The following is a 23,522-nucleotide window of genomic DNA, read 5'->3' on the forward strand; positions in this document are numbered from 1 at the left end:
TTAATAAGCTTGGCTTTATTGTGCTTCAAATTGATAAACTATTCTATAAAGCTTTATAAAAAGACACAGATTGTTCAAGACCTCAACAACACTCCTAGCACTTCCTACCTACAAACAACTTTACAACAGTTGTATATAAAACAGAAATGAAAAAAAGGCATGTTTACATATACATGTATATTGCTTCATATTGAGAAGTTAATGTGTAATGCCATCACTATACGACTATTAAGTTGTAGACATACATAAAAAAGTCATAATTAAAGATTCTGAAGGTAGGAAATAATTCTATACTTTTTCAGTTTAAAAGTACACTTTCATCTTTCATTTTTGTTTCCAAAAGGGAAGCATTTTTTGAACACATCTAGGTTTCAGCATAATAAAACTGTATATATAGATAAAATTTGGAAACAAATCCAGAGCAATGTCCTCACAAAATTAATGCTTAATTTATGTGTGTTTTTTAATATCAAGAGTTAACATATAATTTGCTACAGTAAACTTTTATTCATGTAAATGTGAAATAAAAAAAATATCAAGGATTGAAAACAAATTTCCCAGTTGCAGCACATAAATGTGACATAAAAATGTGAATTTTACAACTACAATTAGAATTATTGGACAATGCCAAAAATTAATTGGTAAACCCACTGAAATGACTAGTGTAAAAATGGTGCGATATCCAAAAGCTTGTAGAAATATAATGGTCTTTTACAAAATGTACTCAATCTGTGGCTACATACAAATACATGTAAGTGATTGCACTAGACAAAGGAACAGATTCTGTAGACTTCTATTTGGATCAAAATACAAAAACTCTCTTCAAAACAATACATCTCTTAAACAGCTTTCAAATTTCTAAAATTAAAAAAAAATATTTCATTCTCTGTGTGTGACGTTCATGCACAAAATAGGTTCCTACAGCATTATGTCCCCTGGAACAATGATCATTATAACAATAAAACACTACAATGTATACAATGTATTAAAGCACTTGTTTAACAAGCTATAAAAATTTTCACAAAATAGATATCAGCCTAGCAAAACAAAAAATAAATGATGCAACTTAACATCTACAACAAGAAAATGAAAACAAAAATTGATCCCCCAGAATAAAATGACAATGCAAAATTGTAGGTATTATCAATAAATGCTTAAAATCATGGTTGACAGATGATAAATTTGTTTAAAAATACAATAATATCATATTTTTCTATAGTTCAGTCATTTCAGCTGTTTCATTTAAATCAGGAACTGCACTTAAGGCATCAACACAAATATAAATGTCATGTACATGCAAGTACTTTCAAAAGCATTTCTAAAAACTGAGAAAGAAATATATAATTATATTTGTTAAGCAGGTGTACACATTATGCTTGCTTAATTGTTTGATTAACATAAATAATCACAAAAAAATTAATAGTCTATAAATCACTGACATACTTAACTAAATTGAATATTCAAGCAGTGTTGCATAACTAGTTTTATCGCCGCCAAAGTTGGCATTCAAGGTGAACTTTATTCCTTTACCATAGTAAGGTGCCAAATTTACTTCCCCTTGCCAAATGCCTGGCTGTGAAGACTGAAGATGGGTCCACTCCTGATCTGTTACCACGGCAACGGCTTCCGCCCTTGGAATCTGAACATGGAAGTTGACAACAGGTTTTCCGATATCCTTGTGGACAACAAGAGGCTCCCACATGTAGCATCCTTCTTTCCACTGAGCATACTGCTTGGGGAAAGGATACACTTCTTTGGTTTTCCTCTGGCAGTTGATTAGATAATTGTAAACCCCTGGTAGTTGTTGGTTGGGGTCATTGATGGGGATAGCATAGAGCTGTAGCTTGTAGAACCCTACGGATGCCATGTTAACGAGGAAACTGACCACGGAGCCTTTTGTCTGGGTGAAAACAAATTCAGGCATCTCTCGGTCACTTTCAACTTCTATCAGATTAGCTGTTACTCTCATTTCCTGGGCAGTTGAAAACTGAATTTCTACTGAGTTGGTTTCAAGGTGAATTACAGGGATATGATGACTCAATGTATTCAGGCCAAAGTCATTGAATTTAGGTTGTGCTCCTAAGTAACCTGCAGGCAGCTTCGGTAGTGGAACTGTTTTCACATCTTCATTACATTCCACCAGATACTGGGCCACATGGTACAGAGTTGAACCTTCTGTTGCTGGGTCATTGGCATAAATTTCTAGTCCAAATTCACCGCGACTTGGAGCAGTGATGTTAAAATACACAGTGTTTCCAACAATCCTATGAATAACATAGCCTTCAAGGTCAGCATCACTACGATCATTGTGTTTCAGTTTTGCCATGAACTGCATCTGTCTGGGAATTCGGATCTGTAACTCGGCCTTTCCGTCCCTCGTCAGAATCTGAGCCGTTTGCTGGTAGGTGGCAAGACCATACCTGTAGAAAGACGTGCCAGGACCCCAGTTAAGGTAAGCACAAGGTGGGAAGGGATGAGGCTCTGGTACTGAAACCTCCTCTTGGACAATTTTGTATTCACAGACTTGAGCGTAAACATTATCTTTGTTTTCTGGTGTGTCTTCTTTGGCGTAGATGTAAAGAATGTAAGATCCCTTCACAGGTAGCCTGAGGCGGAAGGAAGCAATGCCCCCAACACTCTCCTGCATGCCAAACCGATTCAGTTTTGCACCTTTGTATTCTTCATCACCATTCTCAAATTGCACAGTGAAGTTGAATGCAACAGCCAGCTTGTGGGCGGGATACCTCAATCTGACATTCAATTCACCACGTCCATAAATCACTGCTGTACGATGACTCACAAACTCTAGTCCATATTTGAAAAATTGGGGTTTCATATGAGGCATGTTCTCGAATTCTTCCAGAGTAATGGGCCTCTCCAAAAGCTGCCACTGGGGGTCATCTGGGAAGTGGGTATAGATAAGTTGGTGGGGGTCTGGGAGGAAGAAATATTCATCTAGCTGGTAATGGAACTCCTCCTGAGAAGTGGGTTTTCCGATGATCCTCCTGGCGGCCCAGTGGGCGTCCACTAGACACCAGGTACCGTAGATGTATACGGCGTTCCAGGAGTGTTGGTTTGTGCCTGGTGTGAATTTCATGCCTGGTTTGTAATCAGCCCCTTTAGCATAGCCACTAATGATTCTGGAGTGCAATCCCGCAAAACTAAAAACAAAAAAAACATTACTTGTATTAATCAAAATGAACTAGTTTAATCTTATATTTAAAAAAAGTTCACAGTTTCTAATTTAAGTAGCAGACATTGGTCTAATTCTGTTTTTATTTCAAAATCATCTTTAAAATATTTTGTATTTAACAATAATGAAGTGGATGAAAAATTTTAATCCTACTGATGTAAAATGGATTTTTGCTACATAGACATCACTAATGAAGTGAGATGACAGACTTAACAAGTATTTAACCTACTTGCACATTGTATCAAACACCATTGCGTATGTGGTTTTTCCCTCCTTGAGTCCCAGCAGTACCTCCTCGGGACTTCCTTTCTCCACCTTGTCAAAGTTGATCTCCTTTAGATTCTTTGTTGCTAACCATCGGAAAATGACTCTGTAATATCAAACCAATAAAGTGTTGGTACAGTAAAAACACGGACAGTAAAAAAAAGGATAAAGATTGGTCATTCTTAGTCAAAATGAGGTGTACTTATTTTCAGGAACGATTTCTGAACAATGTACAAATATCATGAGAAAGATTTCTTTCAACCACTGAATGATAAGAATCAGGTATATATACTGAGCTTATGATGACAATACACCCAGAGCACATTTTCATGTGAAATCTAGATGTGTGTAACTTAGTATATTTATTTCTTAATCTGAAGAGGCACCAAATCATTCCATTTGCAAATTGCTGTGGTTTTATTTTAACCTCTGAGTCAATAAATATGTTCAACACCTTGCTGATAAAACAGAAATAATTTCTACAATTGTCTGCCCATACTTTATAGTTACTGAGATTGTTCTAGTTTTGCATTTCCTTACTGAATAATGACTTAGCACTCCTTAATAATGTTTTCCTGTATTTTCAAAATGAGTTTTTAAAAGAGAAAAATCAAATTTAACTCAAACAGAAGCAGTTCCTTGACTTCAGTCAGCTGGTGACCTTACCGGACTTTTTCTATTTCATTTGTGATGTCTTTGGAGAAGATCAAATCCCAAACCAATTCCCTGAAACTTGGATGTTCACTTTTGGATACCTGTTTATAAACAAAACAGTACAGTTAAACGTAAAGCAACATGTACTGTCAGTTGAAATATATGAGGAATTTAATATCACGTAATTTCGCAACAAGCACTCTTCACAAAATGAAATTACTTGTATATACAGGGTATATTTATTCTGCTGAAATATTTGTAAAACCTCTTCACTCACACAATTTGACCTGTATGAGTCAATTCATGATATTAATCAACTCTGACACTTAAAATAAGGAATCTACAGTAAATAATTGTTAAGGACATTAAATCTGTTAACAATTAATTCTTTTTCTTTTTTTTTTTTTACTTGCAAATACTGGTATACTTTGCTAAAAATCTAATTAAATCTAAGATTTTGAAAATAATCATATTAAAAAGAAAACTGCATTTAAAGTTGCTTATTAAATGTACAGACTATCATAAGTAAATATACATGATAATCATGTGTATTAAAAAGGTTTTGATAGGGTTTCTTACATAAAGTTATTAACATACCTGTATGGCATGATCATCTACTGTGTGTAGAACCTGGCGATCAATCTGATCCAGGCTTGGTTTCTGGCTGGCTGGGGCTGTGGAAGGGGCCACCGGTGGTGGAGCTTTTTCTTGTTCTGTTCTGACGGGAACCAGTTTAAATGAGGATGGAGCAGTGGGAGGCTGCTGTCCAACAGAACGCTTTTCAACCTTTAGAGAAAGGAAGACAAATGATATTTTATTTATGACCTCTCTTTTAAGAACAATGAGTAAAATGTAATCACAGCAGTATACTCGTACATACATGTACAACTACTTATAGATGGATATTTCATATCATATACTACATGTACTCAACAGTTAACAACTAATAAATAAAATCTAAACAAGTAAAACAAGAAAACATTGATGTAACCATCAATTGTCGCCCGTGAAATAAATAAAGTAAACAATGGAAATGAGTCTTGATCATCAAACCGCTTCGATATGTGTGAAAAAGGCATGCGTCTAAATGATGGAGACGATAGTCGAGAATATTTTGAAAACTTATAGTCGGATGAAAATCGAACAAAAACGATACCCTTTTAAACTTTATCAATTCCTCAAGTAAATGTTGGCTGCATAAAATATAATTTGAAACCAGATACATGCATCACCTATTTTCAAAAATGTCTTTCACTTTAAGAATATAAAACACGAACTGTGTAAAGTACATTTTTACGTTTTTATGCGATAAGTAAAATTTGATGTTCTAAAAAAAGGGACCTGTCGTTTTTTCGATAGTAAATGATAAGCAACTTTATATATTAAATATGAAAAACATACATATTTTTACAGATTCACTTTATGGAAGTAAATATATTGTGTATCTCGTAATTTATAAAGGGAAAGAACATTCTGATTAACAATCTTTTTAATGTTTAGAAAACCTTTAATTCTGAATAACTTCTCCCACCTCAATCCCCATATACCAACACTTAAACTTATAAGTATAGAGCAGCACGGTCCTCCGGGCTGCAATAATTTTTTTTTTCTTTAAAGGTCATGAAACTTCCTGGATTTTAATAAAATCCTTGGTCAAAAATAAATTTTTAACTCATTATCATGAAACATTTCCTTATACTAACACATTAAGAAACTAAAACATACCTGAATAGGCTTGCTTGGGGGAATATTGCTAATCCCTGCCTTCTGAGGGGGAGGCATGGGCACATTCCCAGTCCCTGGGGTGAAACCGTGTGAAGCCTGACCCTGGGGGTGAGCAAACTGGCTGTACACACCCTGCTGCCTGCTGTCAGGGACTGTCCCATACAAGTATTGCTGCTGGAGAAGTTCTGGGGGAGGGGGAGGGAGGTTGTCCAGATCAATTTCTCCTCCATAGCCTGGTCCTCCCATGTTCAAGTTGGCCATATTCTGGTTCAACTGAAAAATATACATTCGAAGTGTCTAAGCAAATATCAAAACAGAATACATGTATGTTTCTTAATAAGTTCAATGTAAAATTTCCATGTTGAATAAATTTCAAATTTAAAAAATTCATATTGAACATTATTGCAAGCACTATAGAAGTTCCACATAAATTGTTTATTGATCTACATGTATATGCAGTTACTGTATTCTATATAATCCATCACTTTAGTCTTATCTGACAAATAATCAAATGTCCATCTCACTAACAGCACAAGAGGAAATTAACTGAAACCTGATCAGCCATTTACTATATAATGACAAATTAAGAAACTTCCTCTAACATAATTTACATCCTCCAGAACTGACCGAATTTTAAAATTAAGAATAGCCATGCATGTACACACATTCACATCCTTTGAAGCCTTCTATTTCCAACCTAAGGAAAGATTTGAATTCTAATTACCAGGTAAATAAGAAACAATGAATTTCAACTGTTTACAGTGCACAAGTTCCCCTGAAAAAGTAGGGGGAAAGGCATATACACCTATTCTCACATAATCCGTCCACATGCAGCCTAACTTTCATTAAAAAAATAAAGTCATTATTTGGGTGAGAAGTCAATGTTTTTTAGCAAACATAACATGGGAGAATTATTTTTCAAAATATCAGAACTCAACCATGCATGATGACAAAAATATTCAATATGCAATATAGGTAGTGTATTTACCTTCGTAATTTACGTTATTATCTTACGTCGAAATGAACCCGTCAAAAATCGTTTTATTGTCAAAATGAATATTCAGTTTCACTTGGATTTTTTTAGCACTATGTCTGTACTAATAAAAATACTTCGAAAATTTTGTTTTTTGCCAGTGTTTTTCTCTTAATTTGTAATTAACAAATTTTATTTGCTTTAATCTTATTTTTCAACTGAAATAATTCTGTTCCTTCTTACTAGAAATGTTTAAGCTGAATTCCTGTGCGACTTAATTTTATGTTTATGAATCATAAGAGAAGAGGATTTTAAAATTTAATTTGGGAAGAGACTGTGAAAATTCTAAATTGGTTTTTCTTAAAGAAATATATTGATAACGTAAATTACAATTTTACTGGTATTCAAACCAAAAATTAATATTTTCTTGAACTTATTTTCATCCATCTAATGACATGCAGTATTTTCAATTGCCCACAAAATGCCACAAACACTGATTATTTTTCATCCTTTTGAGAGATTCACAGTTAAATATAATGACAATGTAAGATCTGCTGTTGGTATGTATATTTTCCCATCTTTCTCTAGTTATGCCTCTCCCTATTTTTTCTTCTTTTATTCCCCATATGCTTTTTTAATTTCTGCTTTTGACTTTACAATCTCTGTTAAATGAAATCTATGAAATATAATTACGGAGAAAGGCAATTAAATTATATTTAATTTATGTTATTTTTACTGTAATTTACGTTATGAATGTTTTGCTTCATCAAGTAATCAATGAAGAGAGATTTATGCGTAAAATATTGCTACAAATAAATAGAAGTACACCTTGTTTGTAAAATCAACTGAAATTCACGCCAAAAATACATCTTTGAGGAATTATTTGAAAGTTTTTAAAGGTAACACGTAATTTACGTTATCTGATGGCGCTTCCTGCATCAGATCTACATCGGAAGTTCGGTGATGTTAAGATGCTTTCGAGAAGAAACCAATAACGTTTCCTGCATGGTTCCGTATTGTCCCGACGTCTTATTTGCAAGATAGGCACCATATATGTATTATACTGATAACGTAAATTACATAACGTAAATTACTTTCTATCTGATTAATTGGTGTAAAATGTGTAGTCGCACAGATCAATGTTCGTTTTAATATTTTACGTGTTTGGTAGGTCAGGAAGAAGAAATAAATTAATATGCAAAGACAATTTTACTTGTATTCTTTAAGTATCGTTGATAACGTAAAATACATCCTTAAAACGAACCACTCACCTCTGGTTAAAAGACCAATGTGTTTCTGTAAGTATTCTGTCATATAACTTTTCTTTGTTTCTGATTGCATTTTATGGACTTTGTTGGATATTCTAGTAGATATTTTATGTTTTTAGATACCCTTTTATGCTGTTTACACAAATACTAAGATTTTGATAACGTAAATTACAGAAATTTAGCGACAAAGTTATTATATATTTTTTAAAAATTTCACTGTAGACAAATATCTAAAAGTGTTAAAAATCAATATATTCATGCATTGTTATAGGTAAAAGTCGTGCTTTTTAGCATAAAATGCAATTGTTTTGTTTTATTCATTGGTCCAAACTTTGCCTTTTGCCTAAGCGACAGATCGAGAAGCCATTTATTAGACTATATACTTGGATCCCAGGGAAGTTTTAATCTGTGTATTAACACTTAACGATGTTGGTTTGGTAACTAGACGTATCACAAACGAAAACACTACAAAATTTACCAATTATTTTAATAATAATGTAATTTAAATTGCTTGCGACATCCAAATAGCGCATATGGACGGATTATGTGAGAATAGGTGATTATGTTCTGGACATGATGTTGTATCTTCCAAGGAATTGTTATACTTCATGGGTCAGTGAATCTGCTATTAAACATTTACTCAAGTTTTAACACAGTAATAAATACACAATAAAAAAATAGCAAAACATTGTGTCATAAATTGGGATAGGAAGTAATTTGATATCCTTAAAGTATTCTGTTGTTTCTGGGCACCTGTTTGAAACATATACGACTTCAAAGAAAATGTAAATTTTGTTAAAAAGAAAAAAAAAAGACTTGAAATGTCCTTTCAGCATCAGTTTATACTTAAATTTTCACAATCATAAAGCATTAAAATGCAGTGCTCCATCGAAAGGATCACTGGCCAATGGTTCTAATCTGTCTATCATCAAGGTGTTTTCCAATTCAAAACCTTTACATTTTAGTAGATTTAATATAGCAATAGCTGATTTGCACAGATCTGTCAAAGTAATATGTACAACTATAGGTTGAATATGTTTAAAAATTCCCAACTAGAAACAAAGAATGAGAGAAAGAGAGAAAATGTGTACTTTTTTCCAAGGCCCTTACCTGCTAAAATTCTACCATACAATCCACATTTTTAAATTTAAAAAAAAGGGAGAAAAGGAAACAATCTTCTTTGTTTACAAGGAAATCTTCTTGTAATTGATCGTGTTGACATTCCTTTTAGTATCATAAGTTTATTTATATCACACGTCTATCTAACAGTCGTGTGTCTGTTCCTGCAGATAGATTGAGGGGATATCCTGTCCACTTGATGTCTGGAAATTTTTCACACACTCTTTATATACATGTACATAAGTATATATATTGTAGCTTTTTTCTTTTATCATATAATATAATGCACTGACATAATAGGTCTTCTAAATTCTAATGTTGGAAGTGAGCATAATTGCTTAATTATAATCTTAATATTACATTTAATATCAACCTGAACATTAACTCTGAACTGTCAACCTTGAAGTGCACAAATAGCTGACTGCTACAATGCATATAACAAAATCATGAAATCTACAAAAATTGCAGTAGGGTAAAACTCTATAAATATCATGACAGGACACAGTTTTTCTTTAATACTAAGAAGACATATTTCAGTAATTATCTATGTTGAATAAAAAACATTTATACCATTCCTATAATTAAGTTAATAAGTATGATTATTTTTATTAATGTAAATTAATAAAAGTAAAGGGGGAAATTTATTGTACATGTATTGTAAAAGGGGGACATATATTGTAAAGAAAAAGTGGGAAATTTATTGTAATGAGAATTATAGTTAAGAAGTTTGGATACTGTGTTTGATAAATGTTACAGATATCGTTTTATACTAAGAAATAATAAAGTTAAAATTAATACTGTGTTACATTGTAGAATATCATATGTAATCATGGTAATGTACATATGTATATATAAATATATACATGTGTATGCAAATAGTCTGAGTCTGTTACACTGTAGTCGAATATGATACACAATTTAAATATATGTCTTTACACTCAGCTGTTGGTGCTGTTACCTTGTGTTTAGTTGTATTTATTGCCTTGTTCAAGGCTGTGTTTATGGTATGTAACAGCAACTTGCATGTAAATGAAAAAACGTTATTCACATATAAACAATCAATATACCCCCAGGGTTGTCCCTAAGAATTGAAATAGAAGGGGACATGAAAAAAGTAGAAGGGGGTCTGTGGTTCCTCTCCTCATGGAAAGTTTTAGGTGAATACCAAAATAACCAGGGAATAACGTCATTATAGGCGGCGAAATTCCCCGGCCCCCGGGTCTTAGGGACAACCCTGCACCCCACTCCTCTTGTACATGGAATACATGCAGTTCTGATTATTAGTATCATTTGAGGTCTTTGTAAGTAAAGTTTAATAAGCTGGTGGTTAAAATGTTTTAATTAAACAATCTAATTCTTAAAAGGTACTTAATTTTGTCTGCTCAATAAAAGCTAGGAAAAACTCATTTTTTTTTATTTCATGACTTACCCCTGTGTTATCTGGTGAGTAGCCATTGGTAATATAAGCTTGCTGTGCCGGTGGTACCTGGTGCCGCTTGGGTGCCTCCTGGTAAAAGGCCTTGGCCTGATCTTGTGGTGGGGCAAAGTGGACAAAGTACTGACATATGTGAGTGTAGGTGTCCCCATCTTTTGCTGGATCATTGCCGTAAATTTCCAGACCATACTCTCCAGGCATGGGGAGATTAGCCGTCACCACGATGTTATCTCCCTTTTCCTGATCTGCCACACATCTCTCCAAATCCTCATCTCTCATCCCATCCTTTCTGAGTTTACAAAGAATGTAGGCAGGTTTGTTCTTCTTGAATTCCATCTGAACTTTGGCGTCTGTGGTGGTGATGATGGCATCCTTCTGCGATGGTTCCAGGCCAAGCTGATCGACGGGAATCCCTGGGCCCCAGTTACTGTCCGAGCAGTTGGGCAGAGGCAAGGCATCTGAGGCAGTAGTGTCTGCAATGATTTTATACTCTGCAGAAGCAGTGAAGACATTCTTCACCCCTATATCCCCTGTCAGCAGTTGGGCAAAGATGGTGAAGTAGTATGGACCTGACTTTGGTGCTCGGAGGATAAAAGTTACTTCATTATAAGATGTCTCCTGCAAGGCGTAACTTTTCAACTTATGCCCTTTGTAGGTCTCTTCTCCATTTTCAGCAAAGACAATCTTGTACGTGAAGTTAGTGGGTTTCACAAACCCAACAGTGATGGCGATTTTTCCCTTCTGTGTTGGAACCACCCCCTTTTGGTGGGACATGAAGTACATGCCACATTTGAAGAAGTAGGATTTAACCAGAGGGAGGTCCTCAAACTCGGCCAGACTGAGGGGTCGGGACAAGAGCTGCCATTTCTCGCGCTGGGACCAGTGACTGTAAATCAACTGCTCAGGATCAGTCATGAAGTAGAAGTCGTCATATTCATACACCTACAAAGATATCAATATTTTACCAATCTCTCTCTTGAAAAAAGTGACACATTTAATTTCTATATTTGCTAATATTTTATAACAAATGCAACTGTGCAGGCTTTTATTTTTTTTTTTTTAATTTCACTTTATGCAGCAAAAGTGCACAATTCCAGCAACTTAAAACCTTTGAAAGCATAAAAAAGCTCATTTACAAATGAAATAAACTGAGAAAATTATTTTTTCTTTCAGAGAATGCAAAAAGAGCAACATGAAAGGGTGTTTCAGAAAAACTATACATACAGTGGTTTTATCATAAATGCTGTTGGTTTGGTATTCATTAATACATGTAGTACTATTTCAGTGTATTAATTACGTACACTATAATTACTCTTTTGATTAAGGCAATATTCTTCTACATACACTATTACATGTAATTGTATCATACTTTAGAGTATAAATAGGAATTTCCTAAAATGCACTGTTAAAGTTATATACAGAGATAAGAATTTAGAGTTGATCCATTCACAATGATTGTAGATGCACACATTACAGAATATTCTTTTTCTGTATAAATGATTACCTCCAAACATTCCTCAATCAAAGTTCCCCCTAAATCATGCACTGCTTTTAATTATTCAATTAATGAAACATCATTCCTAGTTTGTAAAGCAAGAACAATTATATAGTTTCCAACATGTTTCGAAACAAACTGTAGACAGATATTCCTTTAATTTCTAAATAAAGTCATGCAGAACATGAAATTTTAGGCAGTGTAAACATGGAAATTTTCTGTGTGTTGGTAAATATGTTAACCAAAAGAAGAGGCTTACAAGTGTATTTAGGCATTTTTGTACTAAAAAGAAATTGCTACCTGAGAAGAAATTCATATGAAAATTTCTTTAAAATTATCTCCACGTATAAATTATCTTCATAAATTATCTCCATGTGTAAATTATCTCCAAAAATTATCCACATTAAAATTATCTCCATTGTAAATTATGTGCATGAATTCTCTCAGTTTGTATTTTTCCAAGTTTACACTCAAACAGCTGTCATGACATGCACTAATGAGTTTGAATTTCTAGATGTTAGTGAGAAACTAAGCCTTGAACCAGTCTGCTGAAATGCTGAAACATTTTTTTTTTTTTTTGCTGGGTATCACAAAAATTATTCTAATTCCCAGCCAGGAAACTTACCGCTACTGTACGATGAGACGCCTAAAATAACAAGCTGGGCGTTCTCATCAAGTGATCTCTGATAATTAATGTGCCGTTAACATTGATATATCGAAAATTTTAATATGTATATCGATATTCTTAATCATATCAAAATTATGGTTTTTAATGGCATTACATAAATACAAAAATTATGAGCAATAAATAAAATCTAGGAAAATGTTCACTACTTTGCTTACCTAATTTATCATGAAAATTCTAAATTTTAAGCAAAAATTGACATTATCTTGTCTCAAATGTCCAAAATTTATGTAGAATTTTAGCTACAGTAAGAGATCAAAGAAAATAATGACAAAAAGTTATTAACAGAATTAAAGCTAGAAATATTAATACTTTTCCTAGCAAATTCTGAGAAGATAAGCATTTAAATTTTTTCAAACAAATACAATCATGATTAATCATCAATCTTTGCAATTATAAGGACCATTCCCATTCCAAAACAATATCATAACAACTTTACTTTCTGACACATTTCCCCAATCCCATTATTCCAACTTTTTCTGCCAATGATCAAATAGATTTAGAGTAGATAACTCTTGCAGCAATAATTTTTTTCTATACACACCAGATTTTCGGGCATGTTCTTCTCAGAGATGAGGTATCGTGTGGCCCAGTGTGAATCCACAAGGTACCAGTTGTTGTCTATGTACACTGCATTCCAGCTGTGGTTGTATTCTGTCCCCTTAAATTTGTCCCCTGGTCTGTAGTCCAAACCTTTAGCAAATCCAGTTAGCACGGTACAAAACAGGCCAGCATGCCTGCAAAAAAATCCATGTTAGAGTTATCCCTCTTTATACCACTTTCACATCTTCATGCCATAATTCATAGATCCTTGTGTACTAAAATTTATGGATTTAAAAGAAGGATTTATACATACATGGATGCATGAACTTCTTTAGAAAATTTAAATGCTCATTTTCCTACAGAATTTTTCAGATTTTACAACATTCTCATAATAAATATGTCATTTATGCAACTTTTACTTCACTGTCTGTCTCCTTGCTGAGTATAATGATCTAAATCTACCACATACCCACAAAGAGTTTCAAATATTCTGGCGTATGTCCCTTTCTTGTTTTTGAAGGACTCCAGCACTTCTTCTGGGGATCCTTTGGGAACATTGGCAAAACTGATTGTGTACATGTTCTTGCAAGTCATCCATCTGAAGATTGCCCTGAAAAAAAAAATTATTTCTGTGTAAAAATTTTTTTTATGAAAATGCAGACTTCTTTTAAATGCTTGATAGGCCTATTCACTGTGGCAAAATTTGACTTAATAGTTCCAGTTGTCTAAAGAACAGCAAATGGGTGAATAGAAGAATGGATGAACAAGATGAGGAAAGTGATCATTAAATGTCAACTGTTTCAATAGTTCTTTAACAAAAATTATATCCTAGTAATACAATACAAGAAAATAAGAAAATCAAAATTCTTATTGAACAGAATTTATAACAATAAAGAGTTAGAAGATTTACATATGTCAAACTTTGAAGTAAAATATTTATTTGAAAAAAATGATATTGTTAAATTTTTGTATTGTCTGCCCTGAAAAAAACATTTCTGCACAGGATATCAAATGTCAGCCTTTTGGCTATAGTTATCATTAAGCAGGCAATTATTCATAATTTAGATATTCCTTCAAGTTTACATTTTCTCTCACTTTCATTTATTGTACTTAATTGCTTTGGCAGAATAACTTCTTGGACAATCTATATCTATACAACAAATGAGAAACGCAGTATTCTGCATCATATTGTCTGTCAAAAATCTCGTTAGATCTCTACTTCTGTGGATCTGCCTATATGGCTGCCCGTTAACTTTTTTTTACCCCTTTAACCTTGAAAGATTTTCTGATAGACAGCAATATAATGTTACGTTATTTTTCTGGTTCTTCCGCGAGTTATGTACCTACTAGGTCAATGGCAGAGGTAAATAAAAAGGAATGTAATTAAGAAAATGAAGTTAATTAGAAGTTAGCTTCCCATTCTTATGCTCCCTGCTCTAAAATAAAAACAGCTCTGCCTGCTCAATTTAACTGCTTCTGAAATGGATTAACTTGGAGAAAATGCATTCTGCACACACAAACAATTCTGCGTACTACATTACTATCTGGCTAGTGCCTTTGGCAAATGCTTATCATTTTTGTAGGATTTACAAGAGCATTCCACTCTCATTTCATCGACAAGAAATCTATCTTTATCAAAACATTTGCATCAGCATATCTTCCCTGTTTTAGAAGAGGGGCTCCTAATTCCTATTATCAACCCCAGACTTGTCTGTGAAATTGACAAAAATATATGTTACTTGTACCCATGCATATACAATATATATAGTAAGAGTAACAAGGCTGTGATAAAATATGTCTCAGTCTGAATTTAATTCATTTGAATACTGTATATAAAATATTTATTAATAAACTGTAACATATTTAACTAAGATCGCTGAACATCAACCTCATAACTATATTACTTATTTTTTCTTAATTCAAAGGAATATGTCATTCTCTCTGGTAATTAATCAATTCAAACATATGCACACATTAACAAAAAGAAGTATAATTGTTCTCAAGTTCATGTAAGTATCAAAGGATGAATATTTTACATTGTACATCAGATATGTGTAAGAAATAGGCAGTCTAAGACCAATAACTGCATCAGGGGTTTTCAGGGCTGACAATTTTTGTGTCGCCCACAGAACAGAGCAACACTTCAGTCTTTATAGGGATCACTTTGCCTAGTATTGTCTTTAGCACCACCAATCTTGTTTTTTTTTTCTCTTTTAGATATTATACTCTGCATCGAGGTAATCCATCTGAATGAGGTTTTTGTTAATAATGTTCAACTCACAAAGCTTATTACATCAACAGTTAACGACCAGACATAGGGGAGGAGATTCTATCCCTAAAACTTGACAATTGATCACAGAGCTATCTTCATCATCAAAGACTCTAGCTTATTTCCCTGTATACTAAATGTTTCTATTTCGGGACTAGCACACTTTGGTGTAGATATTTATGAGGTAGATCTGTTCTAATATGAGCCTCATTGAGCCTTCGTTTCATCTTGCTGATCAGAAATTATCTCTATATAGTTACTAATCCATTTGGGGTTTTTTTCTCTCTCTCTATCTCTCGCTCTCTGAATTGTGTGCAATGCAAGTTTGTGTTTGGGGAATGGTTTCATTAAACAGGAAGCAATGACACAGAAATTCAATTTCCTACCTGTGTACATGGTGTATCTGATATTTACTTTTAAATTAACAATTCATGTGAAATATTTTCCCTGCAAACTTATACAGTACATGTACTTCTATACTTTGTCCAACTGAATTCAATTTAACAGGTACATGTATAGGTATGATCAGAATAATAGGCCTAAATGCATCATCTACACATGAAGATCATAATGTGTTCTTAATTGATTTATTTATCTCCATAAATAATAAATTGAATTCAATTTGTCAAAACTTGTGTATTATAGAGTTATGCATAATGCTGGCACATGTTAACAACCAAGGTATTAAAGTGATTCACCTTTATGTTCAGTGGTTATGAGTTAGCCTGCAATGTTACAGTTTTCACAATTATACAAGATTGGAGATTTCCTGTCAGGATATGTCCAATTCATAATTAACATGGATTCTCCTCAGTTTAATAATCAGACTACTGTATGGCACAAGGGCAGATTATTTAAGAGTACAGGACCATACCCCTTCTCCCTCTTAAACAGGAGAGGGCTTCTGAGGACATTCCCCTCACCCCCTCCCCCCCCCTCATAGCTTCTCCATGAACTGCTTGAGGCTAATCTATATAGCCATTAGACCACCGCCTGATAAAGTACTTTATCGGCTAACATCAAGGCCATCACCTGATTTTGAATACTTGGATTATAATTCTTCACTATAAATTCTTGTCTACCACTTCATTTTTTTTTTCTTCCTCAAAATCTTGGCCAGATCGAGACTTGATCAAAATGAAAAATAAACAACATTCCAGAGATTGTTTATTCAGACAAGGGAATGTTACCAGGGTGACAAAACTGGCTTCTTTCCCCGTCAGATTATGTGGTTAAATTGCACGGAAGAATGATTCACACTTTTACGAGGATGATTCTGATGTAGGGTATGCTGTCTGGCTTCATGTTTACGTAATTCACAAAAACATTATGATAACTTATTTGATACGTTCCGTAACCATGACGTGCAACACAGAATTATAATAGTGCAATAGTGCATAAGTACTTGAATGCACAATTTCCAGCTTCCCATTCAGCTAATATACATTAATTTATCCTTCAGGGATGATTAATACTGAAACAAAGAATGCCAAAACCTTTGGTAATCTTTGCATTTTTTATGTCATTGCTTGTGTGTATTGGCAGCAAAAAAAAAATGTAGATAATGTGAGTAACTGCCAGTCAACGGAGGCTGAGCTACAATGTATCTCTCTTATATATTTACCTGGCTTTGTCCAAGTCCGACTGGTAATTTTGACTGTAGACCAGGTGCCATATTAGATCCCGGAAAGTCTTGTGGTCTTGGCTGGCTACCTACAATCACATTTTTTTTTTAATTAAATAATAAGTAAACTCATAGATCTGAAAAATTAAATACCGTATATACTCGTCTATAAGTCGGTTTTTTGGGAGTTAAACTTTGGTCCAAAAACCCCTGTCCGACTTATAGGCAAGTTATGAAAATATTGGTATAATAGCAGGTCAATCCCCGAAATGTAAGCTTAAAAAATACAACCGACTTATAAGCGGACCGACTTATAGGCGAGTATATACGGTACTGCATGAAAATCCTCTAATCTGCACTTTATTTTTATATTATACATCCTAATCGCAATCTTGTTTTTTTTTTTTTTTTGGATGATATGACAAGGTTCTTTTTTATTTAATTTTTTTGGACTTTCTCTGTGGGCATTTGGCCAACTTGAACTGTTCTAGGTTTCTACATTTTTTCCAGTGACTGACAGTAAATCATCTTCTGACGGTGTGGGTGTCTGTTAGATCATTGTAAAATTCTCCTCTAACTCACTGTGTAACATCAGTTAGCAGATGCCTGACTAATGTTCTGTCAGACGGAGAAATTCAGAAACCCCATGTTCCTGCTACAACTTGTTAAAAGCCAGGAAAATTTGTAGAAAGAACTAAAAAGGTTCCGACCCTTCTGAACTGTACACATTCTGAAAAATTATTGCTTAATGTGAATTATATTAACAAATCCTAAAAAATGTCCTAGATTTTTTTTTTTAAAAAAACAACCATTTCATGTACAGTGGAGCTTTGTTAATCCGGCCAGTTGCTTGTCTTCCCAAGCAGATTGTCCGGATTAATGAAGTGTCTGGAATCTGGATCATTGGCAACTGGATTACTGAGGCTTGCCTTATAGTTTAATCTCACTGCCACATTTGAGCACCCTGACTAAACCTTTCATCAATTTTAATAAGGTCTTCCAAAAGTGTAGACTTTAGCAACTCTTATAATGGTGGACTTCCTGTATGCATTTTATAATGTACGCTTATTGTGCATTTATTTTCTAAATTTATACACCATATCAAATAACCACAATTTACTACTTCACCTACTGAGAATTTCTAACACTATGCTATAGCTAGCAGACAAATCATTAAATTGGAGCTCTGATAGTGAGGATGGGGCCACATTTATTATCTCAGTGGTTCTCAGAAATTGATGATTTTATGTGATTTGGCTGATAACACTGTTTGCACTGAATTATACCCAAATAACTCATTACTCATCAACATTTACAAAATGCAAGTTCTTTGAAAAAGTATGCTGTGACCAACTACACAAAAAATTTGGAAAGAATGAACAAGATGAAGCATCCATCTTTTTTCAAACTAATGGTCACATAATTTTTCTCTGCATGGTCCAGTTGATTTCTGCTGGAAGAAAATATATATTTCATTCATAAACTAATGTCACAAAGTCTTCATTTTTTACCCTTGAGGACATTCTTTGCTTACTTACAATAAAATCATCTCAAGTGATATATTCTGTCACCCTACACAAGAAACAGGCCAAGATAGATGATTCTATTCATCTACAATTTCAGTTCAATCAAAATGTCGTATATTCTTATGTATACAGAAAGCTTTCCCATTATTAGCATACAAAGCATTACATTCCTGAGGGCTCGTCTCGTCCGCATGTAAAATAACTGACTGTATTTTATATATCGATCTGATCTTCATTAATTCTAGGATAATTTCATATCCCACATACACATAAATATATATACACCTATAATTAAGGTATCTTCAACTTACTGAGATGGCATGTTCATCTATGAAACGAAACTGGCCCACGTCTCGGTAGATGTCAAACTTCCTGTATCGGGAGCGGGCAGGAGGGGGGACATTGGGTTGCTGGGTCAGAATGTTGACCGCCTGGAAGTGGTTGGGGGCTTGCATGGTAGTGACTGTTCACCACTGGCCAACTGAAAAATAAAATTAAAAACATGTATAAAAAGTTTCCAGACTGTATATAAGGTATACATAAATGCATAATATTTATGCAGCACAGCATTTGTTTTCAAACAGTAACAGCAAATGACCTTGAAACTTAATGCAGAATAAAAATATTCGCATTTTTTTTTTTTAGAATGCATGCTCTTACAGTTGTAAGAAAATTATGTAAAAAATAATTGAATCTAGTCATTTTAGTGCACGTGCACTCTTTATCTGATGAATTGCTAGATGCTATGCATGAATTATTAACACCTAATTTTAATACAGAGTGAATCTCCTGAACTGCACAATAACGAGCTTATGATCAGCCATTATACAATCCTGGCACTCTAAGCTGTTGTGGAAAAGATTTATAAAACCTGTATCAATATTTAGAATACAAAGACCACATTTCTTTAAGTCTGGCCTGCTGTGAACAGGTAAAATATCAACTACCTGAGCGACCTTCCAATACCTGGCATCCAGCTGACACGATAAGTCGGGCTTGGCCCTGCAGATTTTTTCGGGGGTGCTTAACACTATTGATAGAACACTCATCTATGTTATCACTCAGTCCCCTCCATAATTTTAAGATGAAAGTCTAATTTTAGAAAATTAACCTGCTTTTCAAAATTGGGACGAGAAATTCTTGACGTATGTGTCAGAAATATATGGACTATTTTCAACCTGATCTGAAGATTAATGAGGATTAGGAGCAAGTTAATCAAGTTAATTATATGAAGTATTCAAAGTGAACTGTGATAAATCTTTCTAAAATAAACAATTAGACCTGAATGACTATATAAACATAACCCAGATACATACTGCATCCAATAAGAATTAATGCTTCTCTTATAAACTTTGTATCAAGTAAAATAACATTATTCCCCAACCATTCCCTAGATATTGGTTTGTGAAAACCATTCTATAGGAAACTCCATGGCTAACCTTACTTTCTAGTTCATGAAAATGCTAGTAAACAAAGCTTTCAGAAATTGTGGTCGTTTAATAAACTTTCACCAAAGCTGCATTAAAACACATTGATCTCATTATCAACAGACATACAGACAGACAGGTAACCAGACAGGAAATTCTAAATCACCTGAGTCTCCTTAAAGCCCACTCCAGCAGTTAATCAATACATGGGGTCTGTGACTATCATTTCATACACAGACAGATGAAAAGAATAAATAAACCAGATTGATTTTCCATGTACCACCCACAACACAAACTTGGAAGCCAAAAGGAAGGAAAAAAATGTGGAGTCAAGCAGATAAAATAACAGGCATTTTACTGTGCATGTAACTTTGTTAAACCTCCTTTAAGTTTCTATTTTGTGTGCATACTTAGCAATTTGTAAGAATAAAATATGTCGAGTATTGTTATAACATGTTGACATGGTTGAAAATGGCATACTCAATATTCTGCTTCACATTATTGTGCAATAAAGTCACATTCAGAATGTTCAAAGCTTTGAGAAGTCACAATGCAATAATTTACATCATGTCCATATGAACTGATAGCATCAAAACTTATCCAGAATTCAGCTGCTGTGAGGATGTGCAGTGATAATGCATGCGATAAGTTGTGTTTTGTAACATCTGGATTTTATGCCTGGATGCTATTAGAACTTTATCATGTTTATTGTAAGATCATTTATGTGTAAACAGTATTGCTTCTTTCACAACAAAACAAGCCTGTGTCACTGTGTGTCAATTAACACCCATATGTTCATGTTCATGCTTGATGTTCAAAGTTACAGACAAGGACAAAAACAAATTGAACATGTGAAAATCAGGCTTACATCTTCAGCATTTATATATCCAGAATTAGAATCCTAACATTATATTTTTGACTACACTGAAAATAATTGTGAAGCTAGTACACAATATGCTGACCATGCAAAGGTCAATGAACATTGGTGCAAAGTCAAAGCAACTTTGGTAGTACATACGAAATATTTTTTAAATTCATAAAGTATTTATTAATATGCATATATATGACTGCATTAACTGCTCTATATTTAATCATTCTACTGATTGAGACATTTTAAAGCACTTCTATAATGATTTATGTTTATATACCATTTGAGTAAACATAGCAGAAAACTCCTACACAAAAATGCTGACTTCAACATTTGCACTCTAACTGGGATATTGTTGAAGGAAAATCTGTTAACTTGCATTTTTCCAAGATGTGTAATACACTATACCTGCTTACCTGTGTGTTTAAATTTAATTTTTCAGAGTTGTTAAAAAATCCACCTGTTAGGGATTGAAGAATGGGCTAGTTATGTGGGTGGACTCCATGGCAGGTAGCCTATTGACTCATATATAAAACACAAAGATAGCATTTCACTGCTCACCATGGATATATAGCCATGAAATAATAATTCATCTTACAAACCACAATGATGATTAATTAAAACATTTGCAACAGAGAAGAGAGTGTTTGTATTTTTGTAAAGATTTCAAATCTGCTTCCTAGAGTTAATTAAGACAGAGACCTGTGAACAGTAAATTTATTAGGCCTGGGTCTTAAATTTTAATCTCTGGTCAATGGATATTGTTTGTTGCATTTCAAACTTTCATCCTTTCCATTTTATTAATACAAGTTTAACTAGGATGTTTATACACTTTATGCTACCTATAGTTCAGAGGTTAAGTTTTTCTATGTCACTCTTAATTAAGTCATGCATTACTATAAATATATCCTCCTTCCAATGACTAACAGTAAGGAAATGCTTTAATTTGAGTAAAACCAAAAATACTTTCTTATAAATATCTGGACTGCATGTGCTCATTTGTTTTAATTCATATGATTGGTTAACAAATTAAAAATATGGCTTTTTTACATCTAGATTTTCTTCACTTTATCCGTATTAGTTATATTTTTTTATGTATTTAACTGTACTGAGATGTGACGAGTGATGCAGCAGATAAAGCATGTGTGCTGTCTGTAGGAACAGAGCATGAAGCATTGTTCCACGTACAGCATCATGAAGCATTGTTCCACGTACAGCATCATGAAGCATTGTTCCACGTACAGCATCATGAAGCATTGTTCCAAACTGTCATTCAAACTGTCTGCCTCCATGGCCTTGGAGGCTTTATTGACCACATGTTGACATGCAGCATCACTCTTCCTGAACTATTATCATAAGTGGCACTGGGGCGACTATAGGTACTTTAATTTGTAACTCTTTGTTGATTAAGATGAAAAGAATGTTTAACTTAACATTTTAAAGTGGCATTACTTGAAACAAGTGTTTCGTTTACAAGTAACTTCCTTTGTGGTGTATAGGAATTATACATTCTTAATACATGTTTTATTCAAAGCAATGAAGGTTATGAATGCATAAAATACATGTGATTATACAAAACAAATTATGTATCAGAAAGTAATTTCTTAGACAAAGTGTTCCAATACTATTATAATAAAACACTTTTTTGATTTATACCAGGGACCTATATATACTATTTTGTATGTAGGTCCCTGTTTACATTAATTAATATTAGTGATAAATAGGAACAGCAAAATGGAAAATGAAATGTGTTGTATTTGTCATTTGATGACAATTACTGAAATTCTGCAACTCTAGGTTTATGATAAACAATACATTTTTTCACATAAATCATTATCAGCTGTTAGTGGTAAAATCTACAAGAAGGCCATTACAAGTCAGTGGATTATTCACTAAAAAGAAGAGCATACACAAATTCGAAGGTGTCTTTAAAAATACATCATCAGTCGGTTCTGATTCACTGATGCTGAACAAACGCAAAGCTCAATGTCAACAAAGTAAATACACAAGCTACTTACTATAAAATAAATCCCAAAGAATTCTCTTCAGAACTACTGTCGATAAAGATCACTTTGTTTATTTCACGCTATATAACTCCCTAACTGAGTCATTTTCTGACTCCCACTCCAAAAATGGTGTGAAACCAGAAAACCGGAACTGTACGTCTAAGAGAGTCTAATGGTTTTACAGGAGTAAACCTTCACGGGGCTAAATAAAGTTATTAAGAAGTGCTTGCGATTCTTGAATTATTCGTTTCTTACCTTTAAAAAGTCGTGTCAGTCAGCAAAAACAGTATAAATGTATTCCTCTCAAAAACTCACTCCCTGATGAATTTCGCCGGTATAATTTGAAGCATGCGCAGTGAGATGCTGTGCCGACAGGTGCGATGCGGGAGATAACTCCTAAACCAAATTGGCAAATCCATGTCCCAAAAACAGCTGATTTTTTTTTCTT

General features: G+C 33.7%; 1 protein-coding gene across 2 annotated transcripts; it reads right to left on the reverse strand.

The window, feature by feature from the left end:
* On the reverse strand, positions 1-23,405 carry LOC133202303 (uncharacterized). Of its 2 annotated transcripts, XM_061338094.1 has the most exons (12): positions 23,330-23,405; positions 19,085-19,254; positions 17,248-17,336; positions 13,824-13,964; positions 13,356-13,548; positions 12,752-12,772; positions 10,626-11,573; positions 5,837-6,109; positions 4,709-4,897; positions 4,124-4,212; positions 3,423-3,563; positions 1-3,161 (listed from the first exon to the last, which is right to left on the reverse strand). In XM_061338094.1, the coding sequence occupies exons 2-12, from the start codon at positions 19,226-19,228 to the stop codon at positions 1,448-1,450; spliced, it is 3,942 nt and encodes a 1,313-aa protein (XP_061194078.1). In that variant the 5' UTR covers positions 19,229-19,254; positions 23,330-23,405; the 3' UTR covers positions 1-1,447. The 2 variants fall into 2 exon arrangements, with proteins under 2 accessions (XP_061194078.1, XP_061194080.1); XM_061338096.1 differs by lacking the exons at positions 12,752-12,772; positions 23,330-23,405 and having other exon boundaries at positions 19,085-19,268.
* Between the last annotated feature and the right edge of the window lie 117 nt (positions 23,406-23,522).

The sequence above is a fragment of the Saccostrea echinata genome, unplaced genomic scaffold (genome assembly GCF_033153115.1).
Source record: "Saccostrea echinata isolate AGI-Se365-2 ecotype Australia unplaced genomic scaffold, CSIRO_AGI_Sech_v1 ptg000047l, whole genome shotgun sequence".
Classification (NCBI taxonomy): Eukaryota; Metazoa; Mollusca; class Bivalvia; order Ostreida; family Ostreidae; genus Saccostrea; species Saccostrea echinata.